At 37.9% G+C, this 14475-nt stretch overlaps 1 protein-coding gene across 2 annotated transcripts in view; it reads left to right on the forward strand.

The window, feature by feature from the left end:
* The first annotated feature begins 200 nt into the window (after positions 1 to 200).
* LOC114650623 (solute carrier family 35 member F2-like) overlaps positions 201 to 14475 on the forward strand; it is a 36668-nt gene continuing 22393 nt past the window's right edge. The window contains exons 1-4 of one of the 2 annotated variants that reach the window (XM_028800389.2): positions 201 to 462; positions 7400 to 7545; positions 11488 to 11611; positions 13357 to 13532. In XM_028800389.2, coding sequence (XP_028656222.1) covers positions 7428 to 7545; positions 11488 to 11611; positions 13357 to 13532 — 418 coding nt within the window. In that variant the 5' untranslated portion in view covers positions 201 to 462; positions 7400 to 7427. Of the gene's footprint in view, positions 463 to 5848; positions 5919 to 7399; positions 7546 to 11487; positions 11612 to 13356; positions 13533 to 14475 lie in introns of those variants that run through there. The other variant, XM_051926823.1, reaches the window with a different exon arrangement.

The following is a 14475-nucleotide window of genomic DNA, read 5'->3' on the forward strand; positions in this document are numbered from 1 at the left end:
GTTTGTTTTATACATACGGAAAAACGTACAAAAATGACATTACTTGCTTTTCTTTAAAATTAAAGCATGTCGCTGTCTAAAGCACGTTTAACGTTCCATTCATTGTCTATCGCCCGCGTCCTACTTGACACCGCCTAGTAATTTGACGACGGAATCGTGACGTCATCTCACCTCGTCCTATTTGTGCACGCGGTCAGATGCTTTGGCCAGTTGTACACAGACTACTGTATTCTGCAGCTGTGTGCGACTTAACAAGTGTGATTCAGAAATCGGATTTGATATATATTTTTATAAGCGAAAAACTTATTTTGTTTTAAGCTGCTTGATCGAGTACCTTGTCGACTTTCTCCGAGCCGTACTTTATGTTTCCCGGCTGATGATTTATTCATCACTTCTCTAGCAAAAGATATCGCAAAGAAGTGTTGTGCATCATTCGGAAGACGGAGGGCGAATCGAAATGAGGTAAAGGAGTAAATTAGCTTTATTAAAGATAAGGCTTTGATTTTTGTAACGTTTACGTGATAAACTACGTATGCAAAGATAGCGTGTTTACATTTGTCATATTTAACGAATTAAATTCAAGGAGGAATTTTGAAAGTTCTGAATATAATAGGTTCATTTGGTAATGTGGGTTAGTCTTGCTTGCCGCGTGTATCACAAACGGGTGGAGTAAGGCGGCTGCGTATCTTGAATAGCCACGTGCCCTTAGTCAGTGAATGGCACGCTTACCTAACTCCCAACAATTGCGAAAAGGTCCGCGGAAGAGTAGAGTCGTAGGACTGGCAGGACTGGCTGCCATACTTAGGATTGGAGCGGTGCCTTACTAACATGGGAACCTATATCACGTTTCATTTGCACACTCTTAGCTGTGAGGTAAACAAGTTGCCATTCCTTGGAAAGGAGCAGTAGGTTACTCAGGTGGAGTGTTGTATTGAGTTTCAGATCCACAGCAGTGATTGAGAGCACACGAGATGCTATAACCAGGAGGAGAGCGGAGGGCTGCGGAGGTGCTGTCAGGTTTAAGGTGCGCACTGCGCATGTCCCAGTTGCTTTCGGGCTGCAGTAGATAAGAATGAGCGTACCACAGTTTTTCTCAAGCCTTGGCGTCGACTTCGGAGTAATCTGACATCGCGAAACGAGGGATGAACTGAAATTGTATGACGTATATTCCAAAGTAAATAAATTGAGTTATACGGGAATCATACAGTAATCCAATATATATTGAAACATTCTGAAACGCATATTTCAGGCTCCCGGTGTTTCGAGACTGCCTCTGTAACACCTAACGTTTAATATCGTGTTAGCATCGATATCCTAATTTCTCCCACATTCCAAAAACGTGAATTTTATGTTCACTGATGAACAGGATTGAATGTGTGCGTGAATATGTGTACGAGTTTGGTCTTTGCGAGGTTGTCATCCCGACTGGTTTGGGTCTCATAGACATATATAGGTAGACGCTGCTTTAACTCTGTTGCCCAGTCGACTCGATACGTCAGCGCGTCCGCCATATTGCGAGTGTCAAAAGTGCCATTTAAACTAATACAAGTAGACGTGGAAACCAGGTTTTCTGATGAAAAAAACAATACCGTTTAAAACAGTATCGTTTACATACAACAGATTTTGGCGAATCGTTTAAATGCAATTATTTATATCCATTTATACACTAATAATGGCAATTATTGAGACAAAAACTTGACCAATGTCTGAAAGTCAAAATAATAGATAGATAGATAGATACTTTATTAATCCCGATGGGAAATTCACAGGACTGTAACAGGCACTCTGGTCTTTCTTTTAACAGTGTAATGATACACTCAATGACAAAAATAAGCAATTTTATTGTATACAAATTGGCTTAATAATTTCTGAAAACATTTGACTCATTCCTCTCTCAATCTCTCTCTCGCACACACACACACAATGTGGTTACTTCCATATATACAGGATAGCATCCAAATTCCATCCATTTTCCAACCTGCTGAATCCGAACACAGGGTCACGGGGGGATCTAAAATCCTTAAAACAGAACTGTCTTACATAGCTTTTTCAGTGTGTTCTCACTCTGTAATTTGGGAGTATTCAGTCTGGCAATATGGTGCAGCCTTAGATTGTGGAAGACAGACACAACTAAAGACATGAGCATAAAATGATGGTTATCAATTTCAAACTGTGTTTCCTCAATTTGCTCCTTGAGAAAAAACAAGAGCCTCTGTGGCCACATCTGTTTCATTCACTCCATCCTCCATATCCACAAAGCCAGACATTTTCTGGGTATGTGGATCATATTGGACATGTTTCTTGATCCAATAGAAGACTCATGAGTCCATATTTAGCAGGATCTTCTTGTTGTCATCGTCTCAACATATCCAACATCATCATGCTGAGTCCAGGGTTGGCATCTACACAACTCATCCACCTTGGTATAATGAAAAAATCCAATTTAATCCAAATGCCCAATTCAGGATTTTTTGGACCAATTAATAATCACTGTGGCTGATAACCATAAGCAACAATTTGATTACGATGATGGGGATTTACTTAAAAGGCTTCTATTATGCATCATTATTTATTTATGGTATTGATTAACTACACCACCTTTTACCTAGTTCATGTCATGATTAAGGGATAAAAATAAAAGCTTAGAACACTTCAAATGGATGAATACCTTTGCAATGTATGTGGATGTGGGAGATTAAGATGGAGAGACTCTCTCAGATAGATTTTGGGACCATGTAGGTGGAGGCTGAGGCAAACTCTTTCTGGTCTTTTGTATACTCATGACTCTGTTTTGACAGGAGATGCACTGGAAGATCTAAAATTCAGTTAGCACAGACAAAATTAGAAAGTCCCCTTGAAATAATAATTAGTATGTCTTAAGGAATTTTACACTTAAGTACATACCATTTTCTCCATATTTGTATTTTATTTCTATTTTACCTGAGTATAAATCCAGCCTGTCTTTCAGCTCTTCATTAATGAGGTTCTTCTCCCTAAAATCTTGCAGAAGACCACGCACTGTGCTCTTTGCTCTCCGTTCTCAATCCTTAGCATTTCTTTTCTCTCTTTCCATGCTCCCCACCCTAGATAAGGTTTCATTGAGTGTAGCCCTTAGATTTTTCAAGAGGTGTAGGCAGCACATAGGAGTAGTCCTAGTAGACCCAAAGAGTCAAGTTTATATCGCATCAGTCAATTCATAGTTAGTACAATGTGCTGTCTGCTGGTCTGCATTTGTAATCACATCACCCCTCAATTCCACTATGAGCACTGCATGCGTGCGTGTACCTGATTCAACAGCAGCATGTTTCAATATATACAGGTGCGGGTCATAAAATTAGAATATCATGACAAAGTTGATTTATTTCAGTAATTCCATTCAAAAAATGAAAGTTGTATATTAGATTCATTCATTATATACAGACTGATGTATTTCAAATGTTTATTTCTTTTAATGTTGATGATTATAACTGACAACTAATGAAAGTCCCAAATTCAGTATCTCGGAAAATTAGAATATTGTGAAAAGGTTCAATATTGAAGACACCTGGTGCCACACTCTAATCAGCTAATTAACTCAAAACACCTGCAAAAGCCTTTAAATGGTCTCTCAGTCTAGTTCTGTAGGCTACACAATCATGGGGAAGACTGCTGACTTGACAGTTGTCCAAAAGACGACCATTGACACCTTGCACAAGGAGGGCAAGACACAAAAGGTCATTGCTAAAGAGGCTGGCTGTTCACAGAGCTCTGTGTCTAAGCACATTAATAGAGAAGCGAAGGGAAGGACAAGATGTGGTAGAAAAAAGTGTACAAACAATAGGGATAACCGCACCCTGGAGAGGATTGTGAAACAAAACCCATTCAAAAATGTGGGGGAGATTCACAAAGAGTGGACTGCAGCTGGAGTCTGTGCTTCAAGAACCACCACGCACAGATGTATGCAAGACATGGGTTTCAGCTGTCGCATTCCTTGTGTCAAGCCACTCTTGAACAAGAGACAGCGTCAGAAGCGTCTTGCCTGGGCTAAAGACAAAAAGGACTGGACTACTGCTTAGTGGTCCAAAGTTATGTTCTCTGATGAAAGTAAATTTTGCATTTCCTTTGGAAATCAAGGTCCCAGAGTCTGGAGGAAGAGAGGAGAGGCACAGAATCTACGTTGCATGAGGTCCAGTGTAAAGTTTCCACAGTCAGTGATGGTTTGGGGTGCCATGTCATCTGCTGGTGTTGGTCCATTGTGTTTTCTGAGGTCCAAGGTCAACGCTGCCGTCTACCAGGAAGTTTTAGAGCACTTCATGGTTCTTGCTGCTGACAAACTTTTATGGAGATGCAGATTTCCTTTTCCAACAGGACCTGGCACCTGCACACAGTGCCAAAGCTACCAGTACCTGGTTTAAGGACAATGGTATCCCTGTTCTTGATTGGCCAGCAAACTTGCCTGACCTTAACCCCATAGAAAATCTATGGGGTATTGTGAAGAGGAAGATACAATACGCCAGACCCAACAATTCAGAAGAGCTGAAGGCCACTATCAGAGCAACATGGGCTCTCATAATACCTGAGCAGTGCCACAGACTGATCGACTCCATGCCACGCCACATTGCTGCAGTAATCCAGGCCAAAAGAGCCCCAACTAAATATTGAGTGCTGTACATGCTCATACTTTTCATGTTCATACCTTTCAGTTGGCCAACATTTCTAAAAATCCTTTTTTTGCATTGGTCTTAATTGATATTCTAATTTTCCGAGATACTGAATTTGGGACTTTCATTAGTTGTCAGTTATCATCAACATTAAAAGAAATAAACATTTGAAATACATCAGTCTCTGTGCAATGAATGAATCTAATATACAAGTTTCACTTTTTGAATGGAATTACTGAAGTAAATCAACTTTGTCATGATATTCTAATTTTATGACCAGCACCTGTATGCATGTGTTTGCATTAGTTTACAGTATCTGAAAAGCATAATGGGGGTAGGGGGTTCTGTTAAAAGAGGTTTGAAAAGGACCTTAGTACTCCCAACACTGGAATCAGGCAGAGCTTCAATCTCTTGGACAGGCAAAGGACAGTCTACTGACAGGCTCTCCTATGCCCTCACTGAAGTCAGTGTGGTCCTGGTTGCCACTGGCTAATGTGAAAGAAAATAAAATGCTTAAAAACATGAACAGAGTTAGGTATGTCACAACATAATGCTATGGAATACATCACTGATTCCATTAAAAAACTGACTTTTCACTGACTCTCTAATCCTTATAGCCTAACTACACACCTACCCTTTGCAGATGACTTGGAAATCTGAATACAGAGAGAAGAGCTCCATCTCTGCTTCTCACAGTCTGACCTGTCCTGTCAAAATCCTCCTGTCTAAAGTGCTCACTGCAGAGCCTGGATGCGTCATTAGCGCTGAAACCTTCCCATCTAAGGGCTACCTCCCACTGCTTCCTGAGGTGGATTTCTTTGGGAAAATTTCAAAGTTTGAGAAATGTTAACAGCTAACAACAATTTACATAGTTAGTGACTAAATACGTTTAGCCAAAATGTTGTTTGGAGGCTCACTTGAGCACATGAATGCATAACTTTGCTAGCTTAGCCTGTCATAGCTAAAGTTAAAGATTATAAAATGGGATTTTGTAATGGCCAAATATAACCAAAACAATTGTTCAGCCTTACCTAAGAAATGTAATCTCCCGGGATCTGGTTTGGAGCATACAGCGGTTTGTACAATCCCAAGCAGCACATGCGTAAGGCATCTTTATCCACTACTTCACTCCACAGCAGTGCCACTCGCGATATGGCGGTGACGTTGACGTACGATGCTGCTGGTCATGCGATGTCTACGTAATTTTATGTCTATGTTGGGTCCAGCTTTGCAGCCAGAGAAGGTTGGGTTTCACGTGACCCCGACTCTGTAATAATGGTAAAATGGCCAGGATGTTTTAAATCTGTTTTTAGTCATGTTAACAATTGTCGGATGATTTGTACTCAAGTTCAGTCCTGGAGGGTCACAGTGGGTACAGGTTTTTGTTCCAACACAGTTGTTTTAAATAGAAGCCAATCCTTGCCCATAAGTGAAATTATTTAATGGCTTTTTAGTAAATCTTATATACTGCAGATTTTTCATTTTCAACTTGTAATTAAAATGATATGTGGCTTGGAGTATAGTAGTAATACTTAGTCTATATATTTGTTTAATGCTTGAAGTGGAATGAAATTACTGGTGGTACTTGTGTGAGGAGTGGGACCCCCTGTGAAGCTTTACTCACCTTCCTATGCTAAGAAAAAGGGCCAGAACTCTAGGTGGAAATTGGAAGAGATGCAGGTACTGCATTTCTTTCCAAATAATTCATTAAAATGGATATTTCATGATGAATACACTCAGGCGAGTTTGAAACCAAGTTAGTGGTGAACTGGCGGTTCCTTTGTCATTTGCATGTTCTTGTTAATTTGCAGATGGTTAAGAAAGCTAGAAATACAGTGTCATGCAAAAGTATTCAATCCTCTTGAAAGTCATCATAAATTTCAATAAATGATCACCCCCATATTTTCTTAATGATATTGAGCGCTTCAGATATTCCTGTTATAAAGATCTGCAACATTACAGTATTTATTACAGTACTATTACCTCATGCTTTGCTTGGTAGTTTATTCAAATCTGTGCTTTGATGCATTGCTATAAACTGCCGTAATTTTTTTTTTTGAAACAATGTGTGCATTGTGTTCTATTATAAAGGAGTCCTTGTTCTTAGTGTATATTCTAGTAGAAGTAAGTATAATAAATAAGAACACATAGACATAACAAAAGCACTTTCTATCCAGGATGTGAAAATGTTTTTGAGTGTTTTTTTTTTGGGGGGGAAGGGGCGTTGGAGGGGATAAATGTTGAATTTAGATTGGGGATAGACCAGTTTTTGTACAAGTTACAACATTTTCCTACTTCTCTCATATGCTGTTTAGGTAGCCTGGTGATTATTGTTATTTAGTGTGCACTATGTGCATGAAGATGTTTTGCTTAGGCTTGACAAAATACTATAGATTGAATGCAGTTTTATCAACAGGTGTTTGTTGTATATATTGAGTATTTTAACAGTCGTAACCGCTTTAAACCACCAAACAGATTACACTATTGTGCATTTGTGGCACACATTTATAGGAGTATCTTATGGTTAGTATACTTTGGAAACAGCCTGAAGCCCTGATGGCCTAGCAAAAACATTTTTAGCGGTACTATATGTTTCGTAAACTTATGTAGTTGGAAATTTTGCCTGTATTTACAACTCAAAACTGTCTTTTTTTACTGTATATTGCTTATTCTGATTCGGATACTGAGGTTACAGATTTTAATTACTGTACCAAATATTTCACTTCATTATGGTATGCAACTGTTATTTTGAATTTCAGGATTTATTCTTGACATGAAACATATTTTATGATCCTGATTGTACTGAAGAGCCGAGGAACTGTAATGATGGCTGATATGGTATCAACAGAATCTGCTCTAGAATCGGAGGCTCCAGTGCTTGTGGATAGTCAGCTGATAAATGGAGGTACTGTAATGAATAAAAATAATAATTTTATTGTACTGTAATCCCTGCCGCATAGAATAGTTTCTGAAAATTGCTGACTTTTTTTTTATTATTAAGCAGGGATCTTAAACTCTGAAGTAACATTCTCAAACCCATTTAATCCAATTCAGGAAGCATGGGGCTGCAGCATTTCCTGAATATGATGCTAGTCCATCGCAGGGGCCATTCATGCTTACAGCACCTCCCACACATAGCCAGTTTAGACTCATTAATTAACCAAGCATGGGATTCTTTGCTATTTTTAAGGAACTCCAGAATATTTAGAGAGAAAAAATCATGAAGAGAGTGAAAGCCCAAAACACTTTGCCACCGTGGTACCCTAAGCTCTATTTCGTATTAATTTAGGCTGAATTGCAAGTTAAACACTGCATATTAAATTAAATTGATTGTTTAGAGTGTTGATGATTTTTAGTTGCCTCAATGTGAGTTTAACCACCTATGGAACAGCATCAATTTCAGATTTTTTTCATAGGTTATGGCTTTCTTTAGCCCTGTAATGGAGTAACAAGATTCTAAAAGTATATATTAATGTGTCACATTCTGAATTATTATGATACTATTAGCTTTGCAAGCCCATGCTGTAAAAAGCCCGGGGTCTTAGAAACTATTGAAATCGTCAGAAAAAAAATTGAAAGGTGGAGATGTCAGGCAATTGACTGGGCATCTCTCTCCTAGTTGGTTTCTTTTTGCCGATGTGCTCACCTCGCTTGTGTATTAGCAGCTAAGTGAGTGTCTCTTTCTTCGGAGGTATCCTTTTGCCAACATGCTGGCCTCGCTTGTGTATTAGCGCGGCTAAGCAAGTTTCTGTTTCCTCAGAGGTGGAGCCCTTACCCCGACTCCAACTCTCACTTTCAGGCCGAACAGGCAGATACACACACTTCCACGCGTAGACGTTTATATATAAGATGTTGAAACAAGCAGCCAATGAATCTATACATCTCATGATGACCACCATCCATTTTGTATGAATTGTGTACTGTCTTGATTTGTCAATGGGAAAGCACAATTATCTGTCTCAAAAGGAGATCACAACAAGAGGACAGATATTTTTTTTTTCCTTCATTTAATTCCCCATATACACTGTAGATTTATCCCCATGCTAGAATAGTTTGGCAGCTTAGCTTTGGCAGACACCCTGTTCCCTGTGAACAGTTTATTGTCACATGTTGCTTAGCAAAGGTCATGGGTTTACATTCATTACTAGTGGCGTCACATACAGTTCCATGCAAAAGTTTGGACACCCTTACCCAAATTAAATATTTTGTTGACATTTAAAATAAAAACAATAGCAAATGCAACTTTTTTAGCAGAAAAACTAAACCGGTAGTATTTTTATGAACATGTTAAGGTATTGTTACGATTTATTTGATAATCTTAAAATATGTAAAAGTTTTGGCTCCCTACTAAGTCAGTACTTAGTAACACCCACTTTGGCAAAAATCTGATTTTTCAAACATTTTTGTAGCCAGCTATGAGACTTTGAATTTTTGTTTTAGAAATATCTCCCCATCCATCCTTGCAAATTGCTTCCAGCAGTGAGTTATTCTTAGACCGTCTTCTGTGCATAGCACATATAAGATCTCACAGATTTTCTTTGAAGTTCAAGTTTGGGGTTGGAGAGGGCCTTTCCAAAATGTCACTTTGTGTTTCTTAAGGTGCTTCATAGATTTTGTAATGTGTTTTGGATTGTTGTCTTGTCATTGAAGCCATTTTTTCAGCTTCACTTTTCTGACTGATATTGAACCCTGTGGATTTGTTGATAATTATAGTAATCCATCCTTTCATGTACTCGCACAGTATTTTCCACTAGCTGTCACACAACCCAAAGCAGAATAGATGTAAACCCATACTTAACAGTTGGTAAGGTGTTCTTTCATTCAAATGCTGTTCCTTTTTCTCCAAACAAACAAACAAAACTTTTGTGGTTTTGGTTAAAAAATTAAATTTTAATTTTACCTTTTCACAATGCTTGGTTCTAGAATACCCCTGTCATATGCAGATATTGTTTTGCATACTTAGACATTGAGATCACAGGTAAGATTTCCTTCTGATGGCTTGTCTATGTAGGCCATGTGTGGGTAAGTAATGCTGCACAGTAGAACAGTACACCACCACTCCTTTCTCAGCTAAACCTGCACACCAGCAGGTCTCCTATACTCATGCCTTGTGTTCCTTCACAGCATACAAGTTGTTCAATCTCTGTTTTTCAGGTCTTTCATGTTCTCTATCAATCTTCTTAGAGGAATATTCCACCCAAAAATTATATATTTTTTTGTATGATACCTACCCCATGTAGTTTTTTAGTAGGCTAATGTAGGATTTGAAAAAGAAATAAGTTGGTTAATTATCCGTTTTACTTTTGGCAATACTGGAAATGAATCAAATAGTTTAGAAAGACTGCTACTTTATTTTACCTTTATTTGCCTTTCTCTGTTGTAGGCAGGGGGTGGCACGGTGGCGCAGTGGTAGCGCTGCTGCCTCGCAGTTAGGAGACCTGGGTTTACTTCCCGGGTCCTCTCTGTGTGGAGTTTGCATGTTTTCCCCGTGTCTGTGTGGGTTTTCTCCGGGTGCTCCGGTTTGTTCCCACAGTCCAAAGACATGCAGGTTAGGTGCACAGGCGATTCTAAATTATCCCTAGTGTGTGCTTGGTGAGTGTGTGTTTGTGTGTGTGTGTGTGTGTGTGTGCGCCCTGTGGTGGGCTGGTGCCCTGCCTGGGGTTTGTTTCCTGCCTTGCGGCTTGTGTTGGCTGGGATTGGCTTCAGCAGACACCCGTGACCCAGTAGTTAGGATATAGTGGGTTGGATAATGGATGGATGGATGGATGTTGTAGACAGGTCTCTAAGGAACAGTATGATACAATTTATTAAAAAACTTAACTTAAATGCATATATATGTATGTGTATATGTATGTATATATATATATATATGTCATATTAATGTGTGTGTACAGTATATACAGTATATATATATATGTGTGTGTGTGTGTGTGTGTACAGTGTATATGTGTGTTTTTTTGGCAATTTATATATGTGTGTATACAGTAATCAAAAATCATTATATATATATATATATATATATATATATATTATATATGTGTGTATATATATGTATATATATATATATGTATATATATGTATATATATATATGTATATATATATATAATGTATATATATATGTATATATATGTATATATCCATCCATCCATTTTCCAACCCGCTGAATCCGAACACAGGGTCACGGGGGTCTGCTGGAGCCAATCCCAGCCAACACAGGGCACAGGGCAGGAAACAATCCTGGGCAGGGTGCCAACCCACCGCAGGACACACACAAACACACCCACACACCAAGGGCCAATTTAGAATCGCCAATCCACCTAACCTGCATGTCTTTGGAATGTGGGAGGAAACCGGAGCGCCCGGAGGAAACCCACGCAGACACGGGGATAACATGCAAACTCCACGCAGGGAGGACCCGGGAATCGAACCCAGGTCCCCAGATCTCCCAACTGCGAGGCAGCAGCGCTACCCACTGCGCCACCGTGCCGCCCCCATATATGTATATATATGTGTATATATATATACATGTATATATGTATATATATGTATATATGTATATATATATGTATATATATATATATATGTATGTGTGTGTGTGTGTGTGTAACAGTAATCAAAAGTTGAAGTGCCAAAGAAAGACAAATGAGTATGTTTCTTATGTAGTTTAATGGACATATTTGCTTGAGAAAAAATGTCTTTGTGGATGCATTCCAAAGCTATCTATCTGTTGTTGCCTGGACCTTGAAACAGTAAGAGTTAATGATTCAGCTAAATCTTGAAAGAAAGAAAAAAGTTGAGATTGCATTTCTTGCAGGGAGATTCTAAAACATAGTCTCTGCACTTCAGTTTTCACAGTTCTTCTACAGAAAAGGATGGAAATGAATGAACACATCACAGATAGAGATGAACATGAAAATAAGAGCTGCTTTTACTATCTACGAACATACAAGCTGAAGGAGATTTTTACGTGGTGAGTCTTTAAAGTAAGATATTTCACAGTTTTGTTTAAAGAAAAAAGAGTTTTTTTCTGTAATTATGGATACTGTACTTAGCAGAGTGCCATTTTAAATTGTATTTGGCTCAGGTTTTTACAAATACAAAATTTCTTATTATAAATTTGAACCCAACATGAATAGTAAACAGTCTGTTATGGCTTCTTGATGAGCATTAAATTTGCAAAAGATAATTGAAAAATGTTCTCTGGCGATTATTACACAATGTTAACTGGCTAAATAAAGTGTGTTAATTGAAAGAGTAGTTACAGAAACAAATTGATATATACACTATTTCTATTGGAATTTCTATTCTATTGAGATTGCATGGGTTGAAAGCATCTTGATTTTTTTCTTGGTGTTCTGATTCCACTGAATGTATTTTGCTGCGGTATGTATAAATATTTATTTGTGTATTTGTAAATATGTTCTTGTTTATACTGCCTAGTATTACTCCTCTTATGTACTTTATACATATTATTCCCTCACATTTCATCTACAGTATTACACCAGCTTTTGTATGGATGTAGAATGTCAGATTCCATTAATTCCATGTATTACAGCTTGGGTTTTTGTTTGATTATACTGTATTAACAATAGGTGAAATTGTTTGGAAATATTTCTGGTTGTATCTTTGTATTGATATTTACATAAAATCCTCTATTAGCAATGTTTAACTTCTAATGATGAAGAAAGACAAAAATTAAATTAAAAAAATTAACCACAACAGAACTAATTAGAGGCTTGCTTCTTGGCCATGGCTTCCTCAATAAAACCACTGTAAAACAACAGAGGACTTGTATTTCTTACATGCCCTATTAGATGATAATAGAAACTGATTTTTTTGCATTAAGTTTTTAAATTTTTTGTGTTCTTCACATAACTAACATTTGTCATGATTTAAACAGTTGCAAAGTATTAAGCAACAACATGAACAAAAGGTCTGCAGAACCTCATGTCTTAATCGCTATCTCTTAATTTTTATTGCATCAATTTGAAAATGTTTTTCCCAGGACAAATAAAGTAAAGGCATGAAGACAAAGTTAATTTATAACAAAGGCACCCTCCTTAAGTAGGAAGCACCCAATGCACTCTTTGAAGTGCAGTGTATTTATACAGTAGAGTCTTTATTTTTGGAATTGCATAAGTCACATGTTTTTAGACAAGACATACTCCTTTTCTTTCCCTTGAGGTATTCATACATGTGAATTTTAAAATGGGCTGAGTGTAAAACAAAACTGAGGAATAAAAGTCAATGCCAGAATTTGTTTACGTTCAATATTGCAAGAATATAATGCAAATGTGGTTAGGAAGTGTAGAATTGTGTTTTCCTTTCCATCATACTTGGACTGAAAACACCAGAATTTATGTATGTCAGTGTAAAATAGATGTGACTTTATACCTTCTGCTTTTAAAAAATTCTACACAATTTTTAGATTTACACATGTCAGTGTGAGTCTATAAACAACTATAGGATTTGGGACATAGAGAAAACAGATGCCAAAACTTTAGAGATCTGCATGACTTTTTCAGTTCTTAGCTCATCTACATTGAACACATTTCACTTCCCTCTCACTTTATGCCTTAAAAGATGATGAAACTATTTTTACTTTTAATTTTCTTTTACATGCTGCTAGACACAATGGCGATCTGTGTTGTTTATCTTTTTCTTATTTGGTTTGAAACATATTCTGACACTGAAATTCTTTTTTTTTTGTTTCAGGCACCTTTTTAAGACAATAGTCTTGGGTCAGGGATTATCTGTGCTAATATGTGGTACTGGCATTACTAGTCAGTATTTAGCTAATGATTTCTCTGTCAATACTCCAATGCTTCAAAGCTTCATCAATTATACATTATTATTTCTGGTTTATGTTCCGTTGCTTTCTTTCCGAAGGGGTAAGTAGACAAGTAGCTTCTGTACTACTACTCAATCTGATTGTCATTTCGTGTTTCAGTTTTTCATTTGCTAAATATAAGGTCATTGTCTGCAGCTCTTTGTATAATGTACTGTTATATGTTCTCTTGTGGAAACCATTCGATAACAGAGTTATCTATAACCACTTGTGCTATCCCGCAACACTCACACATGTAACACATACCAGGATGGACTGTGCTGGAAGTGAAAGTCCATTTTACGTCATCTGTACTGGAATTAATCAATAAAGCTGGCATTGTCTGTACTTTGTCACCATCATGTTATCACTGTGTGTATAGAATTGACAAAATGTCCTATTTTCATCTGCCTTACAGGAGTTTTATCAAAGGGCAAGATTTATTAGGATTATAGGATTACTAGTCATTTAGCCCGTTACAATAACGGGCGCTAGAACAGTAGTGCATAAACATTAGTAGGAACAATCTATATTAAATGGCAAGGGACTTTGACCTCATTCTTTTTGTTGGTCGTATTTTTCTTTCTTTTAGCCTTTCTTTTGTTGATGTTTACTTGCTGAGCTGACCGTTCTTCGTGGGCTGCCGCCATGTATTGTGTGTCTTTAATTTTCTGTGACAGTAATACTGTCTTGTACGGCTCTATTCAATAAGGGCGCGCACAAAAAGGCGAGCTTCAAAAGGGCGACCTCAATTGAGCGCGGCGAATAAAGGCGTTCGTAGATAATTTAGTTCAAATGGCTCTGGAATATGTGAAGAGCAACAAAGGTGCAGATCTTTATTTACGCGCACCTTTATTTGCTGCACCCAATTGAGGTCGCCCTTTTGAGGCTCGCCTTTTTGTGCGTGCCCTTATTGAAGGATGCCTGTGCGCGCCCTTATTGAAGGATACCGTCTTGTACGTCCGCTGGCTTGTATGTCCGTAATATACCTTTAATTTTCTCTGGCG

This window comes from Erpetoichthys calabaricus, chromosome 4 (genome assembly GCF_900747795.2).
Source record: "Erpetoichthys calabaricus chromosome 4, fErpCal1.3, whole genome shotgun sequence".
Taxonomy (NCBI): Eukaryota; Metazoa; Chordata; class Cladistia; order Polypteriformes; family Polypteridae; genus Erpetoichthys; species Erpetoichthys calabaricus.